Genomic DNA, 19,251 nt, shown 5'->3' on the forward strand with positions numbered 1-19,251 from the left:
CGATTTTATGTAAAAAAAAAAAAAACATCATGAAGATGGTTTTCGCTCCCCCCTCTCTCTTTTCTTTGTCTTGACTTTCACAGTCTATTTGTGGTAATACAATGATAGTGTAAAATATTGAGTCACTTTAATTAGTGGTCAGTTAATAAGCAGCTGAGTTTTTGTCCATTACTATTTTTGAGTGCACAGGACTCTTCCTGATTCTACTGGCTCTGTTCACTGTCTCACACAGTCCAGGGTACAAATAGCTTATCAATATGTGCAGCTTCTGCTGTTTGGTTATCTAAGGAAGTTTCAAAAACAATATCTACCATTGTTTTAAACTCAATCTTTCATAAAATGAAGACAAAATTTAGGTCTTATGCTGTAATATATATATTTTTTAAAAGTTAAAGACTTTCACACCAAAGGGAGCCAACTTTTGCGAAAGGGAGGAAGGGAAGATGAGACAGTGGACTAGACTGTTGACCAGTCTCACCTGTGGAAATGGAAGACCGCCATCCACCAGAGGGAGGAGAGAAATCCGAGTTGGGGGTGGGTGGGTAAACTACTAGGGACTTGATGAGTGGTTTCAACAGTTGAATCCAAAGTTAATGATCTAAAACGTAAACCACCACTCACTTTACAATAATAGAATCCTCCTTAACTTCAAATAAGTTAAATAAAATTCAGGTCTTTCTTATGTAAACTATTGTTAAAAAGCCAAGGCTCAAATGCTGCCGTTTCTGAGGCTCTACTCCTTTTGCCCATATTAAGTGCCCCTTCTGTGTTGCCAGCAGTCTGTGGGCATGTGTATCGTCAAAGTGGCCGTGCCACTCGACTGTGCTGTAGCTGCGTGAGCATGTAGCACTCATTCTTGAGTCTGAGTTTTTATCACTACTGGGCATGTTGTCGTCACCGCGGTGTTTGTTGAGTGGATGGATGGATGAGTGGATGGATGGATGGATGGATGGATAGATGGGTGAACACTACTTAAAAACTTTGTTATATTGGTACCACCATATATTAGACCCCATTGCTCCTCGGGGAGCTCTTCTCACTTATGTGTATATTTTTAATCATTTTATTGGGGCTCATACAACTCTTATCACAATCCACACATACATCAATTGTGTAGAGCACACTTATACATTCGTTGCCCTCATCATTCGCAAAACACTCGCTTTCCACTTAGGCTCCTGGAATCAGCTCCTCATTTTTCTTTTTTTTCTCAATTATATTTCAAGGGAGCATGCCTATTCGCAAACCAGACATTGTTAACACTGGACCAGTTTTCCTGGGTACTTAGCCATTGAGATTGGTGCATCTGAAAGTCGGTTAGCTCTTCCCAGGAGCTGAAGATTATATGAAGAATAAGGGAGAAACCAAGTACTGGGTTATGGGATATTTCTGCTTTGTATGCCCATTCTTTTATTCTATATTTGAAAAAAAATAAGTGTGTATGTCGGGGGGTGGGGTGGGGGGGGAGGATGTGGCGTGTTTGAGATCAGAAAAACCTCTCAAAGAAGAATGTATTTTCTCTCTTCCTGTTCTCTGATCCCAGAAGGGAGTATTATACCCCTTCCTTAAAGTTGGGGGATGAGAGTAAGCTGAGAGGCTAGACAGTAAAAATGAAACATTCATACAGAATTAAGGACTTCATATTCTCAGGATGGATACTAGTGTATGCCACTGATATTAAATTGCAGGAGAGGGAAAATAGAATTTAGAATGTGTAAGTGGCATGAAAGAGGCAGAAGTAAATTGAAAGCCTTTAAATAATACCGCAAGCTAGAGTTGAAACGAAGTAAGTATGTGAAGCACACTTTGCAGCAGGAAATAGAGAAAGTTCTGAAAGCCTTGTACAACCTTTTTTGAAACCTAAGGCCTGTTAGCAGAGTTAAACTTGGTCTCTTTTAGGCATTGCTCGTCTCTTTGAAATAAGACCTAGACTGCTAATTCCAATTTTGATTTTCTTCAAAGACGAACCTCATTTTTTGAAAATGAGTCTTTTGAAGGTAAAATAATGTTCAAGTTTCTAAAGCAGTAAATCTAAATCCCTACAATAAGAATTCATTTTGCCCAATGTCCCTCCTGCATTTTAATATCTGTGACTGGTCACTGGGTTCAGTATCATTTTTAGTAAACGAGCGTTTGACTTTTTTTCAAAAAAGTATTATATGTTCATCTTACATATTTTGTCATGTAATGGAAATCTGGAGGTTTTTTTTCATCAAAACCTGTTGGGAATATTCGTTTCACATGTGGGTGCCAATAATTTATTCAAGGTGCAGGGTGAAATCACAAAATCTCATAAAGTTTGAAGCCCAAGAATTTCTGTAGGAATAACAGAGTTCTTAAATGACATAGGAGTTTTGTTTTCATTTTGGAGCGCAGTGTTATTTAAGAGCACGTGTAACTGCACGTTCTTCTGTGAATTCTCTTTGGTGAGTTCGTAGTGATACTTTCATTAAAAAACACCGACCGTTTCTTTCCTTCTCGTCCCAGGTTGTTGGTGTGGCTCAGGCCATCAACAAGAAATCTGGAAATGGTGGGACATTCACTGAAAAAGATGAAAAGGTACGGAACCTGGGTCTGGGGCGGTGTCAGTTTTCAAAGTTTTCTTTTCACGGGAAAGCCAGTTGCTGTTGGCGCGAGTTCAGCTCGAGACGCCCCCGTGTCCAAGGAGAACTGAGTTCCACGGGGTTTTCAAGGGCTGATTTTGTCTGAGCTCACTCACCAGACCTTTCTTCCAAGGCACCTCCCTCAAACTTCCAACCTTTCATTTCCCCGCCAAGCATGTTAGCCATTGGCACCACCCAGATAGGCCTCTTCTTATAGACCTCTAGAATTAGCTAAATTCCTGAAAATGTTGGCTATGAAACAGCTCTGGCTAAAAATTCGCTGACATATTTGGAAGTTTATATTTGCTGTCACTAAATACTACGTGCTTGACTACTAACTGCGAGGTCAGCGGTTCAGACTCACCCTGGGATAAAAATGAGGCTCTCTGCGCCTGTACGAGTTTACAGTCTTGAGAGTGCTGTTCAGGGTGGCTCTGTGCGTTGGAATCAACTCTATGGCAATGGATTGGGGGTTCAAGTGGTACAATGCTGCCTTGACTCGGAGGGTACCTGAATTCATCCATCCCTACTTCTCCAGCCAAAACCTCAAACCCTGCCCGTATGCAGCCAGGCCTCACTGGGGTGGTGTGCATGCAGGGGCCACTCAAAAGGTGACTCCAGGTCTTGTAGTTGTTCATCTACCTTTCCTCACGTTCACCCTGACAGTATAAACCCCGAAGGCACTACAAGCTCAGAACTCCGTGGTGGCTAGAAATTGGAATTGGTGCCTAGTGAAGCACATTTCAGGATGTTTTATAAGCTCTGCACCCAGCCGGTGGGGCGCCAAGGCGTGAACTCAGGCTGGATGTTGTGGATTGCGCCACAGAAAGAGCTGCGGTCAGCACTCGTTTATGACCCTTCTTCCCCATCTCCAAGCTGACAGCCTTTCCCGGACTGAGCCTGTTTATAACTTCATTCTGTCAGTCGGTTTTATTATGGCTCCTACTGAACCTGCCATTATATGTGGATCAGAAAGACCACTGACTTCTCTCTTGTCCAAGTCCATTGCCATGTCTGCTGCTCCCCGCGGAAAATTCATAGGAGCTTTGACTTTGGAAAGCGCTCAAAGAGGACAGCGTTATTTTTGTCTCCGTGTTGTAGGCTGGATTGGTACTTAGGTTGGTCTTCATATTTTAATTGCTCCAGACTATAGAAAGGGCCTTTTAAAATCAGAGTGTTAGACATCTAGCCTCTTTTTCTATTGATGGCACCAGAGAATATTGGGTGGGAAAACATGGTTCCAGATTGACTCTTAAATGTATACATAATCTTTCTGGTTCTATCCACATTTGGGAAGATACATTTGTAATTGTGAATATAATACCGTGGAGATTTATTTTAATCAGTGGTTAATATAACTGTGAACACATGACCCTAAGACAGCACGTTAATGTTTAAAGCAGCGTATTTAATGGTAATAAAATATTTGCAACTTTGTGTGAGGCCTAGTCTCAGTATGGTATTCAGATTTGGCTCTGTGGCAAAACCATTCATCATGTATTTCCAGGGCAGGTGAGAGTTCCCAGCGCTTGTTAATAGAATATTGGCAGTAACACCACCATTGAGTCGTTTTCAACCCATAGCACAAGTCGAAATCAGCTCCGTGGCAGTGAGTCTTGTCGCCAATATTCTATTAACCAGTTACATGGACTTTCATGTGCCCCAGTTCTACGTATTGCATAGTCTCCCCATAGATCCAAGTCTTACTACTGTGCAAAGAAGACACCAAACTGTCCACAAAGTAAATTGCCATTTTAAATTATGTGAAGAGACCTGCATTTTAGTTCCATTGGTGTCCTCCTTATTCATTTGTTCCTATGACTTGACCTTGGGGCAACAGGTTAAGACTTGTCATCGACTAGTGGCGCTGTGTAGCTAACATTTGCTTTGGCTCCATTCCTAGTTTGGCAGAACATCTTTAGCTTTTGATACGTATTTTGACTTTAAATATTTTTGGATGCCTTTTGTGTTTTGAGACCTAGAACCAGACAGCTTTATACACAGTCCTTATGTGTGTCTCCTCGCTTACCTGTTTTCTAGGACTTTGCTGCGTATTTGGCATTCTGTGGTATTGTGCTTCATAATGCTCAGCTCTATGAGACCTCACTGCTGGAGAACAAGAGGAATCAGGTAAGGCTTCTGATTCCTAAAGGAAACATACAGCCCTCTTTTAGAGCATTGTTAATGTTTCATCTAAGTAAAATGTGTACGTGATTCAAATCCCAGGTAGGCTGAGAGTCTGTATTCCTCTGGTTATTTTACTGTTTCCCCTCCTCTATATTCCCATTTCCTACTTTCCACCTTCAGCTGCATTCTCACTGGTCAGCAACATTCGTTGACTTGAAAGATGAAGGACTCTCTGACACCCTCCCTCGCCTGCTTGCCATTGCCCTTATCTGACCAGAGTCATATGTCAGTGTTTCAGGTTACTGTCTGGGTTGCTTTTGTGATGTGAGATAATATAATAAACTTCTAATACACTTATGCTTTTCCTTCTTGCCCTTGAGACATCACCCCTTGATTTCATACTTTCATCAGATGAGAATCTTAGTATCTCTAAACTTTGCTTCATTTCTTTTTCCCAACGAGATATCTCCTCCCTGCTCATCAGGACTTGTTCACTTAAATTATTTTGGTTGATAAAATAATATTTTGTTCTATAATCATAAATAAATTTTCTTAAAATTGAAGTTTTAAATGAAGTTTTATGATTGGTCTCCATACATTTTTGTTCACATTACTTTGTTATTTAGCTTTCTTAATCATTCTGTTGTTTCTCTTTTTCTTAAAGATCTACAAATTGAGGTTCTCAGCACCCCTTCCCAGCTGAACTATTTTTCCCTCTGCTTGTTGAACACGGGAGCCCTGGAGCCATGGTGGCTTCCTGCAAGCTCAGCAGTTTGAATCCCCCAGCTGCTCTTTGAGGCAAAGATGAGACTTTCTATTTCCATAAAGAGTTCCAGTCTTCTGAGACAAGGGGTAGTTAGTTCTACCCCGACCTTTAGGATCCCTCTGAGTCGGACTTGACTCTGTGGCAATGAGTCTTTAAGTTTTTTTAATGGCACAGCTGTCATCATACTGTTCCTTCACTGCGTATTAGAAGCATTCCACTGTTGTCTGGACCCCTGAAGATGTCTTTCTCAGTTTACTCTCATTTACTGTTGCAACACTCAGTTAACAACGTGAAGGAGAACTTTGATGAAATGAGTGTTGCGAGCCCTTTCGTGCCTGAAAATGTCTGTTGTAGCATCCTGCCAGTTCGGCTGAGTATAAAACTCTCAAGTTAAAAAATCACTTTTTCGGAATTCAAAGACAGTGGTTTTTCAGTCTTCTATGATCCATATCATTCTAATTACTGGTTCTTTGTAGGTTTCTGTGATTGTGTGTGGGGGTCGGGGGGGTATTTTTTTGTTTTGTCTATAAGTTTTTTGCTGGTTGTCTATCTTTGCTTTCACAACTTAATTTCACAATATGCCCCCTTCCTTTAAAAAAAAATTCACTGCATTGCACTGGGGTCCTCCCTCTTAGTCTGGGAACTTAAACCCTTTCCATTCTGCATAATTATAGCTTCAATACTTCCTGGGTAATTCATCATCCTACCCTCTATTTTCTCTTTGTAGGGCTTTTGTTAATCAAATATTCCAAATCCACTGTTGTTGAATTGTTTCCAGCTTATAGCAACTCTATGTGATAAAGTAGAATTGCCCCAAAGGATTTCCGAGACTGGAAATATATGTGGAAGAAGACACCCACATCTTTCTCCTCTGGCACAATCGATGGGCTTGAACTGCCGACCCTTTGGTTTGCAACTGAGCACATTAACTACTGTGCCACCAAGGCTCCAAGAAGATATTAGACTCCAGAGTTGATTCTTATGTTTCATCTTTTCCACCCTCTTTTCTCTTTTAGTTTCATTCTCTGGTGAGTCTTCAACTTTTGCCAATAATTCATGTTGAGGCTTATCAAGTTTACTTTGATTTCTTGAATTTTCAGTATTCCTTGGCGTTTTTGTTTGATTGATTTTGATTGACTGAATCTGTCCCTTTTAATTTGGGAGGATTTCTGTGAATGTCTGGTCATTCTTTAATGTCCTTTCAATTTTTAGAATAGTATCCAGAATTTACAATGTGCTTCTATACATCACTATGCAGAAGTAAAATGGGCAAAGGGGATTACTATGTGGTTCATAGAATAAAAAAATGAAAAACTCAATAAATTTATGTCAGGATATTTAACTTTATTAATATCTAGACCCATGATATTAAAACTATAAGGAAATCTACTCTATGTCCATCATAGGCCAGAATTTTAAAATCTGACATACCGAGTGTTATCGAGGAAAAACTGGAAATTATACTTTGTTGATGAGAATTTCAACTGGCGTAATCATTTTGCAGAAACACTTGTTAGTGTACTGGCGCGCATAAACAGTTAAGTATTTCACTCTAATCAGAAGGTTGGGAGTTCAAACTTATCCAGAGGCACCTGTGAGCAAGACTGGGCAATCGGGTTTTCAAAGTTGGAAAACCCTCGGGAGCTCATTTTCACGCTGTGCTTCCCGGGCTGCCATGAGGCTGAATTGACTTGATGACCACTGATTTTGGTGACTGACTTCGAATAGAGAGATTTGCCCTTTGATGAACTTCCCTTTCAGTGAAGGTGTCTCCTCCAGGAAGACTATAGATGCACAGGAGCAGCCCATCACAGTGTTATTGATAGGACTGGAAAGCTGGAAACGATCTAAATAGCTACCATCACGAAATCAGAGAAAAAAATGGTGGCATATTGTATAGAAATATGGAATCCTCTATGTTGTCAGATGCCGACTCATGCCCGGTCTGTGCCATGCCCCCAATTGTTCTTCTGTGTGAGCCTATTGTTGCAGCCACCATGTCAATCCATCTTCTCTCAGGCCTTCCTTTTTCACTCTACCACTCTGCTTTCCCAAGCCTGAAAACCTTCTTCTGGGACTGGTCTTTCCCGACAACATTTACAAAGTACACGAGACAGAGTCTCACCATTCATGCCTCTGAGGAGCAATCTGACTGTACTTCTTCCAAAAGAGAATGTTTAGCAATTCTTCATCTGTCTTCCTTATTCAGTGTCCAACTTTCACATGCATATGAGGCGATGGAAAATACTATAGCGTGAGGCAGGTGAATATTAGTGCTCAGAGGGACATCTTTGCTTTGCAACACTTTAAAGAGGTTTTGTGTAGCAGATTTACCCAATCCAACATGTCGGTTAATCTCTTAACTAACTATTGCTTCCATGAGCATTGACCATGGATCCAAGCAAGATGAAATCTTTGACAACTTCAATCATTTCTCCTGGAATCCCATGTAACACTTAACAATACACATACTGGAACTGCAACCTGACAAAGATCAATTCCCCAGATAGAATATTTATGAAAAATGTACATTGCATGCCCCTACTGTGATTTCATTTGCGTGTTGCTTAAATCTAAAATACTGCTGTCTGTATTTTTATGTACGATTATCTATGTAGTAACATATAAGCATTGAGCTCAGCGCAATGGTGAATGCCAAAGAGAGAACGAGGGCCAGAGTGAAGTGAAGGGGAGCTCACGTGCAGTTCTATTACTTTATTCCTTAAGAGAAAGCAAAGTGTTAGAGGCAGTAGAGCTGTGGTGGGTGTACTTCTATCCCTGCATTCGATGTGCTTCCTGTGTTTTCCTACAAGAAGCCATCTAAAGCCATTTGGGAACCGCCAGTCCATGAGTGCCTTTGTCAGGGCCAGCGCTTGGGTTGTAGGTCCCCGGGTGGCGCAAAGTGCTTGCGCTCGACTGCTAGCCTAGAGGATGGCATTGGAACTCCCCCTTGGGTACTGCATTGGAAAGGGCTGCTTCTGAAGATGACAGCCCTGAAGCCCCCATGGAGCCATTCTCCTCTAACCGTTCAGTTACCTTGAATCAGAATTGACTTTGGTGGCAGTGGGTTTGGGTCTTCGGGGTGGCCTTTTCTTTGGGGTGATTGGTCTGGACCATTTGGGAGCATCCCTCAATTTCAGGTCTGTTCCCTGGGGCTTCTGAATTATTTCGGAAAAAACAAACAAACTTATTTTTGTCGTAGACTTAGATCAGAGGTAACAAGGAAGGACGCTTTCTAGGAGTTACATCCCAAACCCTCATGTGCCCCGCTTCTTACTTAACCACCCCTCCAACCGCTTTCTGTCCTCCATACGTTTATTGAAGTATGAGATTGTACTGATGGACGCGCTCTAGTTCTCTTTCAGGTTGTAGATTTTAAGGGATTCTTTTTTTATTTCTTTGGTCTCGGTTTAGTAAGGAAAGAGGACTGAAAATCCATTGTCTTCTGCTGAGAGGATCAGCCCGGTCTCTTAGCTGTTCTCCCTGTTCCCTGACCACCCGCACCACCCGCACCTTTCATGCAGTCTGTCGCTAAGTCCTGACTACTCCACACCACATACAGGGTCTTTTGGGGTTTTATCCCTGCTTGCTTTGGCAGCCTCCTATACTGTATGCTGTTATAAAACCTGATCAAAACACATAGTTTGCTGCTTTCTCTCAGTGCAGTTGTTTGTATCTGAACTATTTTCATCACCACTTCACTGATCAGTTCCTCCCGCTCAGCATTCACACTTCGGCTAGGATTCCATCGCCTCCTGAGAAACTCTGTAATGGTCTCCTCTCGCCCTCCTCAACGCATAAATGTTGTGCGAGGTTAGAACAAGTTCTAGGGAATTCCGAGAAACGAAAAATTACAGGAAAAACACAGAAGCCACTCTTGAAAGATTGTTGTTGATTTTGGGCATTATTTACATGCTTCATAAAATATGTTTTGATTTTGGTAATTGCTGATCTTAGAGGTCTGGAACGATAACAATAATAATGCATATTATGTACCAGCCCTGTGATTCGGATACTATCATTAGCTTCATTTTCAAGAAACCTGACCTAGGCCACAAGCCTATCAGGAAAGGGAGCCGGGATTAAAAACCAAGTAATCTGGCTTCAGGATCTGTGATCTCAACCATGTTTTGCTAGTAAGCAAAGATTTCTAATATTTAATATTTGAATGCAAGCCCTAACTTTGTCATAACTTGCTGTGTTATATACAAAAACCAAAATCCCTGCCATCGAGTCGATGGGGCCTCCTAGCAGCTTCCTGTGGGTTTCTGAGACGGGCTGTGTGGGGAGTAGAAAACCCGCCTTCCTCCCAACATGCTGCTGGCGGTTTCCAACGGTCGGACATCACCGCTCCACAACCAGGGCTCCGCAGTCGGAACAAGAGGGCTTTCAAAAGTTCATGATTCTTTTTTTTTTTTTTTAAGAACCATGCAATTTTCCTCCATGAACTTTTGGGTGCCACTTTTGCTGAACAGCTTATAACACATCTAGCTCACTCTATTGCTTGATTAGTTGTGTTGCCGTTAGTTGTCATCAACTCGACTCTGGCCCACGGAGACCTCACGTGTAAGAGAACAAGACGTGGGCCGCTCCCATACCATCCTCAAGCCCTCTCAGACCTCAGAGGCCCAGGGTTGGGCTGCCCTGCCAGTCCATCTCCTTGAAGGTTTCCCTTGTTTTCAATCATTGCGAACCATGAATCAATTGTAACCTCCTGATCTTCTTTTGGCCAGGTGTTGCTTGACCTTGCGAGCTTAATTTTTGAAGAACAGCAGTCACTAGAAGTAATTCTGAAGAAGATCGCGGCCACAATTATCTCTTTCATGCAGGTGCACAAGTGCACCATTTTCATAGCGGATGAAGATTGCTCTGTGAGTACAGAATATGACTTTTCTAGTCTCAGACAAGCACCTCAAAGCCCTTGATTTTAAATGTCATGTAGCCTCAGAACCGTGTCTGAAACAGAGCAATATGTGACCCTTACATACCGCTGCTGGGAGCCGGGGCTCCTCTAGTTGAAGAGGGACAGAGAGCCGTCCGAGGGTGCCTCCCTTTCACGTCCCACCCCAGCGCCAGTTACCGTGGGAATGGCTGTGTGCTGTTTCCAACAGTGGTTACGATCTTAAAGGAAAAACACTTTGTCACTGCAGTGTTGTGGCTTTTCAAGGTTGGCAGTAGTGGTGCCCAGGCTGCCATGAACAAGTGGCCCCCACCCCGAATGAGGTAGACTTAAACCTTGCCTTGTACTGGGGACCTGAACCAAAAGTCATGTTCCAGAAGAAGCAGTGTCATTAAAGGTAGTAAGTCCTTTACCAACACTAGCAAACCACTGAGTGGTTTGATGCCATTGATTTCTTATGCGAGGAAACATTTTAAAAAGTAAGGGGCAGGATGGAGAGGTGGTATAGAGTGTGAGTATTTGTAGGCAGGCTGTTTCTGTTCGACTTGAACCAACCCCCTGGCTGAAGGTAGTTTTCCTTCATGCATCTTCTTTCCCCTCTCAACCTTTGAGCTATTGCTTCTGGAGTATTGTTGTTTTTTGATGTTTCTCTTTTTTCCCATCAAGTCCCTAGGAATCACCTCTTCATTATTGGTTGAAAAGGAAAGAGAATAGGGATTACCATTTTTATGTATAGATCAATTAAAATTCGTATTTGATATCCAACTTGATTTAGGGGTGGAGGGTAAGTAGAATAATAAAAAAAATATTTAGTACTAAATTTATATTTAAATGTTTTAGTTACTTTAGCTATTAAGAATGCACTGTATGACCCAACGTCATCTGAATTATTGTGTGTGTGTGTGTGAATATGTTGATTAATACACAGTTCTCAGTAATAGGGTGTCAAGTGAGAATTCACACTGCTAAAAGAAATTCATATTCTCACAGTTGAGATTTCAACTTTTCCATCAGTTATAAAATTACGGATGGGTTTAAATGAGAGGTGATTACATGATAGTACTGTCTTTTTAAAGTTCAGGGCAGAACTCATTAATACATTTTATCATTTTTCTCTGTGACCTGCTCTTTAGCATTTAATTTTTGAAAGTCATCCTTGAGGCACACCTTTTGAAAACAACCTAAATACCACTTTAATTAGTCTTCTGGGCATGCTTCTCCCAGCGGAGGCCCGTCGTGGTAGCAGCTGATTTAGTTGAGTGCTGTTTGGAGGCATAGCTCAACAATGTGACAGGATATTTTACTTACTTTTTTTTTTAAATAGCAATTCAGTTGTTTAAAGTTTAGAAAGTTGATTGGATGACAAGATGTCTTCATTTTATAATCATTCATTTATTAAACATACTTGAACATCATGAGCAAAAAGCAAAATGTAAACACGATTTATTTTAAGTGCCTACTTCTTCAGCTTCATCTGAATGTCATGATGTTTCTTTGTTCCCTTTCAATTCTGCTTTTTTACAGCAAAGGCTATGGCATGTTTAACTCCAAAAGTATTTCTCTGTTGTTGAAATTTTCACAATTAATGTAACGATCTCATAAAATTTTACTTAGTGGTGCCTTTTTGAAAAAGATATTCTCTTCCTGGGCTGTAGTTAGTAACAGCATCTAAATACAAGATTGAGCATAAAAGTAGAAAATTGAGGATTTCCAAAGAGCAATTCTAAAGTGCATCTATCCAATAACTTGTAGTAGGAAAAATAAACAAAATGGTACTCGAATAAGCATTCATGTCACCATCAAAATAAACAAGGCGTTTAATAATGGGGAGCAGATTTGAGGATGTCATGAAATTGGTACTAGGCCAGGTTAGCCTGTCAGAAAGTAATGGAGACAGGACAAGCATTGATGTCTTTAGTCAAGTCCTCAGTTATGTTTGTCTACAGATGAGTGTCGGTCGTTTTCGTTACTTTGTCAAACTTATTTTCTCAGTCTGTGTAATTGCTCTGTTTTCAGGATTCCTTTTCTAGTGTGTTTCACATGGAGTGTGAGGAGTTAGAAAAATCATCCGATACTCTCAAAAGGTAAAAATAACTTGTTCTCTATTTCTCTTTATCACAAGAATGCGTTGTTGTTGTTGTTGTTGTTGTTGTTAGCTGTTATCAAGTCAGCCCCCCAACTGAAGGCAACACAGTGCACAAGGAAGCAAATTGGTGTCTGGCCTTGCCCCATTGACATGATCAATTGCACATCGGAATGTTGTGAGTCGTAGGGTTTTCAAAAGCTGAGTTTTGGAAATAAGATGACCAGGCCTTTCTTCCTAGCCCAGATTAGGCTAGAGCAGTGGTTCTCAACCTTCCTAATGCGGCGACCCTTGAATACATTTCCTCATGTTGTGGTGACCCCCAACCAGAAAATTATTTTCGTTGTTACTTCATAACTGTAATTTTGCTACTGTTATGAATCGTCATGTAAAAATCTGATATGAAGGGTGTATTTTCATTGTTATAAATTGGACATAATTAAAGCATAGTGATTAATCACAAAAACAATATGGCATTATATATTGTGAAATATTTACTTCTAATTACAAATAAATGAAATTTCATCTTGAAGCATGGTGTAGCATGGGTAACAGTCTTCACACTGGGTACTCGTAGGTGGGCGTATCTGCATGTGGGTGGACCCGCCTGGAGACCGATAGAGGAGCGGTGTCTCGGTTCCTAAGACCATCGGAATTATGTGTTTTCCGAAGGTCTTAGGCGACCCATGTGAAAGGGTCATTCGACCCGCAGGTTGAGAACTGCTGTTCTAGACTGACTAATGAGTGGTGGCTCTACACAAGGTGTGATGACCCGGAATCGATCAGACCTAGGTCCCCCTCATGAAAAGTGGGATATCTCACTAGTGTAGAATCCTGAATAGCTCCCTAGTTATTTCATCACCAGTTTGATTTCAGATGTAAAAGCTACAGGCTCTTTTGTGTCTATAAATATCTTTATTTGCAAAATACTTTTGCCATTTGAGTTTAAAGCTCAGTTTGTTTGTTCACAACAATTGGCCTACCTGAGACGTACTTTTTAAACAGTGATGTTATAATTAGTGTAGCCCTCACTGCAGTATGCTTAAGAACTGGCTCACTTAAGTTCCACTAGTTAGTAGTGAATAGTTGAATCTTTTGAAGATAGTTTTTCAATCAGAGTTGAGCCCTTATTGGAAATCGGATTACTTCTGAACAGACTTTAAGTAAGGCATAGAAGAAATAAGGGAAGAAATATGTAAAGCATATTAGATATATATATATATGGTGTTTTAAATACGTAAACACCATAGTTGTGTATAATAAAGAGATGATCATATAATATGTTTTGTTTTGGACCTGAGGACACTGAGTACATGGTGGATTGTTAAGTATTAAGCATGTTTTTAGAGAATGCTTTAAAATAAGTGTAGCTTTTGGGGCATGAGAATCAATAATCCTTTTTATATCAAGACCTGTGCCCATGGCTAAGAAACATCAGATTTCTATTGCGGTTAGTTTTTCATGTTTTAGCTTTTTTTTTTTTTTTAAGTTTTTGTTGTTCCAGAAATTATCGTATGCCCCAGCTTTATATGTGCTTTCTGAAAATTTTGGAAAATAAATTCCCAAAGGTTCTTTCGTATATTCCCTTTTCAGTTCTTGGCATAAAACTAGTGTTGTTAACATAAGTGATAGGCTGTCCTAAAGACTAGAGATCGGCTGGAATCCAGTGTCCAGAACCCTTGGGCACAGTACTGTTTATCACACTGAATGTGGTTCATTTGTTACTGACTCTTTTAACACAAAGCACTTCACTCACCCGAATTCAGAGATCCATTAGGAAATGCAGACCGTTCATGTTGTATCTAAAAGCCACATGTGATCATGGAATTAGAATATTACTGTAACTTTACTGTTAATATAAAATTCCAGATTTTTTTCACTACAATTGACTTGAGAATTTTTTCATGTAGTGAGTGATATTACCACCATTAAAATCTTCAGTAACTAAGCTTCCTCATTAGTAAAAAGTGGTAGTGCTTTAAAAATAACCTTGTTACTCATCTACCATATAGAAAAGAACCCTATCGAGTCTTTAAAATGTCTGTCATAAAAACAAAAACAAAAAGCAATTAACAGAAAGAATAGCAATTGGGGTCTTAAAAGGCTTGCCTTAAAACAAGCAGCCATCTAAGTGAGGGGTCAGCATGGAAGCACACCAGCCTGTGTAATTCAAGGATTGTTAAGTTATAAAATCCAAATCTGGAGGAGAGAATGGTACTACAGCTTTAATTCTGAGCACCCTGCTTGCAGGAGATGATGGATGACAGTGAAGGCCCCAAATCTCTTGTAGGGTCCCCACATGAACGAAGCCTCCAGAGCGTCCCTCCCTCTGCCCATCGTCCAGCGCTTTAAATAGCCTTGCTATCAGACAGAGACCCTTCTAAAGTTGATTACAGATGTCGTTACCTTAACATGTAATACCATATCACGTGATCACCTTTTAAATTTGTTCCAGTTTTTAATATTTTCTGCTTTTTTTTTCTTTCATTTGAGGGTTTTCCCACTGTATTACTTTGTCACCGTTGTTGGTTTTCATGGGGGGGGGGGCTATTTGTACGTTTTCCTATATATGAAATTCACGATACATAAATCTACAGAAACAATAACTGGATTAATAGTTTTGTAGGATTGCAATAGTTGGGATTTACTTGATAGCCAGGGGTTCCAGAGTGATTTGGGTGGGGGTGGGGGGCTGGTATGGGAGGTTGGGGAAATGGTGAGCTAACAGCAGTAATACAAGAAAGCAGAAAACGTTCTAAAATTCATTGTAGCGATGATTGCACAACTCTCTTTAATGCGATTGAACAATTGAATTGTATATGTGAGTTATATGCCAAAGATCGTTAAAAATGAATAGAAGGACGTTTCATGAAGACGTAATAGTCAAAGGCAGCATGTGAACTTGATTACTCCCTGTTAAAAATGCAGATCAAAGTGAAAAATTCAAAGATCGATTTAGGGAGATAATGGAATGGTTGAAATGAACTGATGGTGAAGGAAATATTGTTACTTTGGAGCTAGTAAGGTATCGTGGTTAGTGGAGAATGTTCTTAGTTTTAAAGTGTTTCATGCGGAGATATTTAAGAATTATGATGTTTGCAACTTATTTTAAGATGGCTTAACCAAAGATAAGTACATAAATTTAATACATTGAAATAAATATATCTATGCCTACATATAAATAAAGCAAATATGATAAAAATATTTAAAAATTGTTGAGTCCAGGTGGAAGATATTTGGTTTACCTTTAAATTTCTTTCATTCCTTTTAACCACCTTGTAATGGTCCGGGTACACGTTTACAGAGCAAGCTAGTTTTCTCTTCCACAGCTGATACGCACTTGGTTTCATACCGCAGCTGCAATGTTCTCAATGTAAAAGCACTCTTTCCACTTCCTTCCCAAAGTGCCCATTTCTATTCCTGTTTTTCATGTTCCTTCTTGCCCTCTGAGCTTTGTTTTGGGGACAGATACTGCCCTCTCCGTCTCGTGTGGTCACTTGTTCTGCGGAGTACTGTGTCACAGGTGTTGCTGTTCGCTTTATAAGCCCGCCTTCTCTCTGGCTGAAAGCTGGATTCTGGGCTGAAGCTCAGTGCCAGGTTTAACGGTGTCTCCGGGCCATTGTCTCGGGGTTCCACCAGACTCTGTGAGTCTTTCTTGAGGAGTTTGAATTTTGCCCTACGTTTTCCTCCCACACGGAGGAAGCTTCTATGGTGATTCTGATCCAGTGGATGGTGTTCCACCTTCTTCCATTTTTCCTGTGTTTCAAAAACATGCATTATACTCTGGTGGAAGGAAATGTTTGCCAGAAGAAGTTGGAAATAAAATAAAACAAAAATGATGTCTATAGATTATAGCGTGCAAAAGCAAAAGGCGTTACTACACAGCCTGTTTTGCTCCAACCCTTTTAAACAAGCCTGACCCCGACGAGCCTCGTGAGGTTTGCAAGAGCTGCCTCGACCTCTGCCCTCCTCCCGTGAGTATTTCCCCTCTTCTCTTTCTTTGTCCACAGACTGCCCTCTGATCTCTCCCCGTAGAGATTGAGAAGTTAACGTTCATAGTGACTGACTTGATGGGGTTGGTTTGTAAGTTAACTCTGTTTCAATGTAAACTTACTAAGGTGTTATTTCAGCAATGGTTTTCATTTTAAACATTCTAAAAGTGCAGTCAAAGGCTTCTCCTCTTGTAAGAAAGAACAGATGAGGAGTTCATTTGACTCAGGGGATGCGCATACCTGGCTTTAAGCCTTTACTGCTGTCTTTTATGTGGGGCCCTCTTATTTCCAGGCAGGGAAGAATAACGGTGGGAGATTTAGCTGAGGGTTGGCTTCCCCGCCTCGCGGCCCTTTGTGTATCAGGGTAGCACTGTGCTCCATGGGGCTTTCCGTGGCTGATTGTTTCCTACGAGATCGCCAGACCTTTCTTTCTAGGGGCTTCTGGTGAGCTCAAACCTCCACGCTTGGCGTTAGGAGCTGGATTTGTTAATCATTTGCAGCAACCAGGGACTGGCACAACTGAATAGCTGATCTGTATTCCTTTCTTGGCCTGACTAGTCACGAGCTGAAGTTTATATCCTAAGCCCTCATGACGACATATTTTCTGGCATATTGGACACTGTTTTCCGTAACGTTGACTGTTTTTGAATGTCTGATACTGTGCACACCTTGGTGTGTGTGTGCCCGTGTGTGCACTGACTCTGTATGCGCCTCTTAAATGAGGGTATCACGCTACACCATTTAGCTCATCATGAAGTTTCTTTATCTTTAGGACGATATATAACATTATAAAATATACAATACTATGACATGTTGGTTGCTTCTGAAAAAGAATATCTGGAAATTTCCAGAGAAGACACATGTGAACACTTTATTATTTTGCTTTCAATTGCTTCCATAAATAATGAGTTACTATATGAATATAGATAAAATTATAATTGAAAATTTAAATGTATAATAAGCATAGATACATATGCATAAGTCAGATGCATAAGTGTAGGATATAAATCTATTCATAGGACAATAGAAAATCAGTATGATAATATATATTCAGAGTAAAAAAGGATGATTATTTGTATTTACCTTTGAATATCTGTGCACATGTATCCGTGTATGTATAATTTGTGAATCGGAATTTTGGTAATTTATAATAAATTCAGCCAGGTGGTATCGTTTCTAGTCCTCTCTGGACAAACCCGGTGACTTAATGTAATAGTGACCTCTTCTGGTGACTATGTATTTTTTCAAAAAGAAAAACCAAAGCAAAGTCTTGCTAGGTCTGATTTGTGTCTGATGAGTGCCATGTTTTCTCTCTGTAAGCAGATAAAAGGTAGCTTTCCTTCTTTAAAAAAATCATCTCAAGAAAACTTTAGTATAAAGACATTTTTTATAAAGCACAATTAAGTTCATGTGATAACCTTAAGAAGAGACTGATTTGCATGGGCTGTTTTAATTGACTAATTACCTGATTTCACAGTAATTAAAAGCATTCCCACCAATGGCTTATGTTAAGTAACATTTTAAGGTTAGCCTTTATTTAAATACTATGCTACAAGACCTCTAAGTCCTGTGAGGGCACCATGCTGTGACGTAGAGGGCAGGGCAAGGAGGAAGGCCCTCAATGAGGTCGATTGACACTGTGGCTGCAACACTGGCACTGGGCTCAGACAGCAGGCCGGGCAGTGGTGCATTCTGTAGTGCACAGGGTCGTGATGAGCTGGACCCGACTCAACAAGTCATTTAAATATGGAAAATTAGATGCCACATCTCATTTTGTGACAAACTCTGAATGCAAATAGTGATTAATAATATCAACATTTTGAAAAATAACAAAATTAATATTGATCCTTGTTCTTTTTCACCAGAAAATTCATTCTTACATTTCTCAAATTGCTAATTGATACAATTCAGGACTCTCCAAATCTCTTATTTAGACAGTCTGCCAATCCTAACACTTTTCTATGAAGTGCAGTGCTGGTTAGTTTGATGGTATTCCTGATAAATGAATCTTTCCTTTCTGGGAAGTTACTTATCAGTTGGAAAGTATTGGCTCACCAATAACTCAAATACTTTATAAAGTATAAGAATATATTGAAAACATCTTTGAAATGTTGAGTGCATAACAAAATATTCAAGGTGAAAATCCTACGTAATTAATAGAATTATGTTTGGGGCATAAAAACGGTAAATTCTTGGGAGTTGGGTTGCCCGGGAGTTTTAGAAGGGAGGCGCATGTTGCAATTGTGGGAAGTTTTTAGGAGCCCTGGTGACACAGTGGCTAACTCGAAAGTCAGCAGTTCAAACCCACCCAGCAGGAGATAGATGTAGCAGTCTGCTTCTGTAAAGCTCATCCCCTTGAAGACCCGAAGGGGCAGGTCTGTTCTCTTCTATGGGGTTGGAATTGGAATTGCTGGGAGTTGACTCAATGGCAATGGATTTGGTGATTTTGGAGGAGAAAGGTTTTAGAGTTTCTGCTTCAACTCAACCACTGCCTGTCCGTTTGTCATACTGTGGTGGCTTGCATGATCCTGGAAGCTGTGCCACTGCTGCTTCAAATATCAGCAGGGTCTCTCGTGGTGGAAAAGTTTCAGCGGTGCTTCCAGATTGTGACAGTCGTGGACATCGGAAGAGGTGGCCACTTAGGAAAAGCATGGCCAGACAGAAGCTTATCAGTAGGAGCGGGGACATTGTCTGATGCAGTGCTGAGCCCCTCAGAGAAAAGAAAGCAAAAAACCAACCAATAAACAGCATCACAGAGAAACCACAGTCATTAAACATTA

At 40.5% G+C, this 19,251-nt stretch overlaps 1 protein-coding gene across 1 annotated transcript in view; it reads left to right on the forward strand.

Annotated features, from left to right (window-relative positions):
- PDE5A (phosphodiesterase 5A) overlaps window positions 1-19,251 on the forward strand; it is a 165,101-nt gene that overhangs the window by 64,171 nt on the left and 81,679 nt on the right. The window contains exons 4-7 of the mRNA XM_045295841.1: window positions 2,488-2,559; window positions 4,644-4,733; window positions 10,230-10,367; window positions 12,413-12,480. Of these exons, the coding sequence (XP_045151776.1) occupies window positions 2,488-2,559; window positions 4,644-4,733; window positions 10,230-10,367; window positions 12,413-12,480 (368 nt within the window). The remainder of the gene's footprint in view (window positions 1-2,487; window positions 2,560-4,643; window positions 4,734-10,229; window positions 10,368-12,412; window positions 12,481-19,251) is intronic.

The sequence above is a fragment of the Echinops telfairi genome, unplaced genomic scaffold (genome assembly GCF_000313985.2).
Source record: "Echinops telfairi isolate 266 unplaced genomic scaffold, ASM31398v2 ScPeMD7_5927;HRSCAF=6808, whole genome shotgun sequence".
NCBI lineage: Eukaryota > Metazoa > Chordata > Mammalia > Afrosoricida > Tenrecidae > Echinops > Echinops telfairi.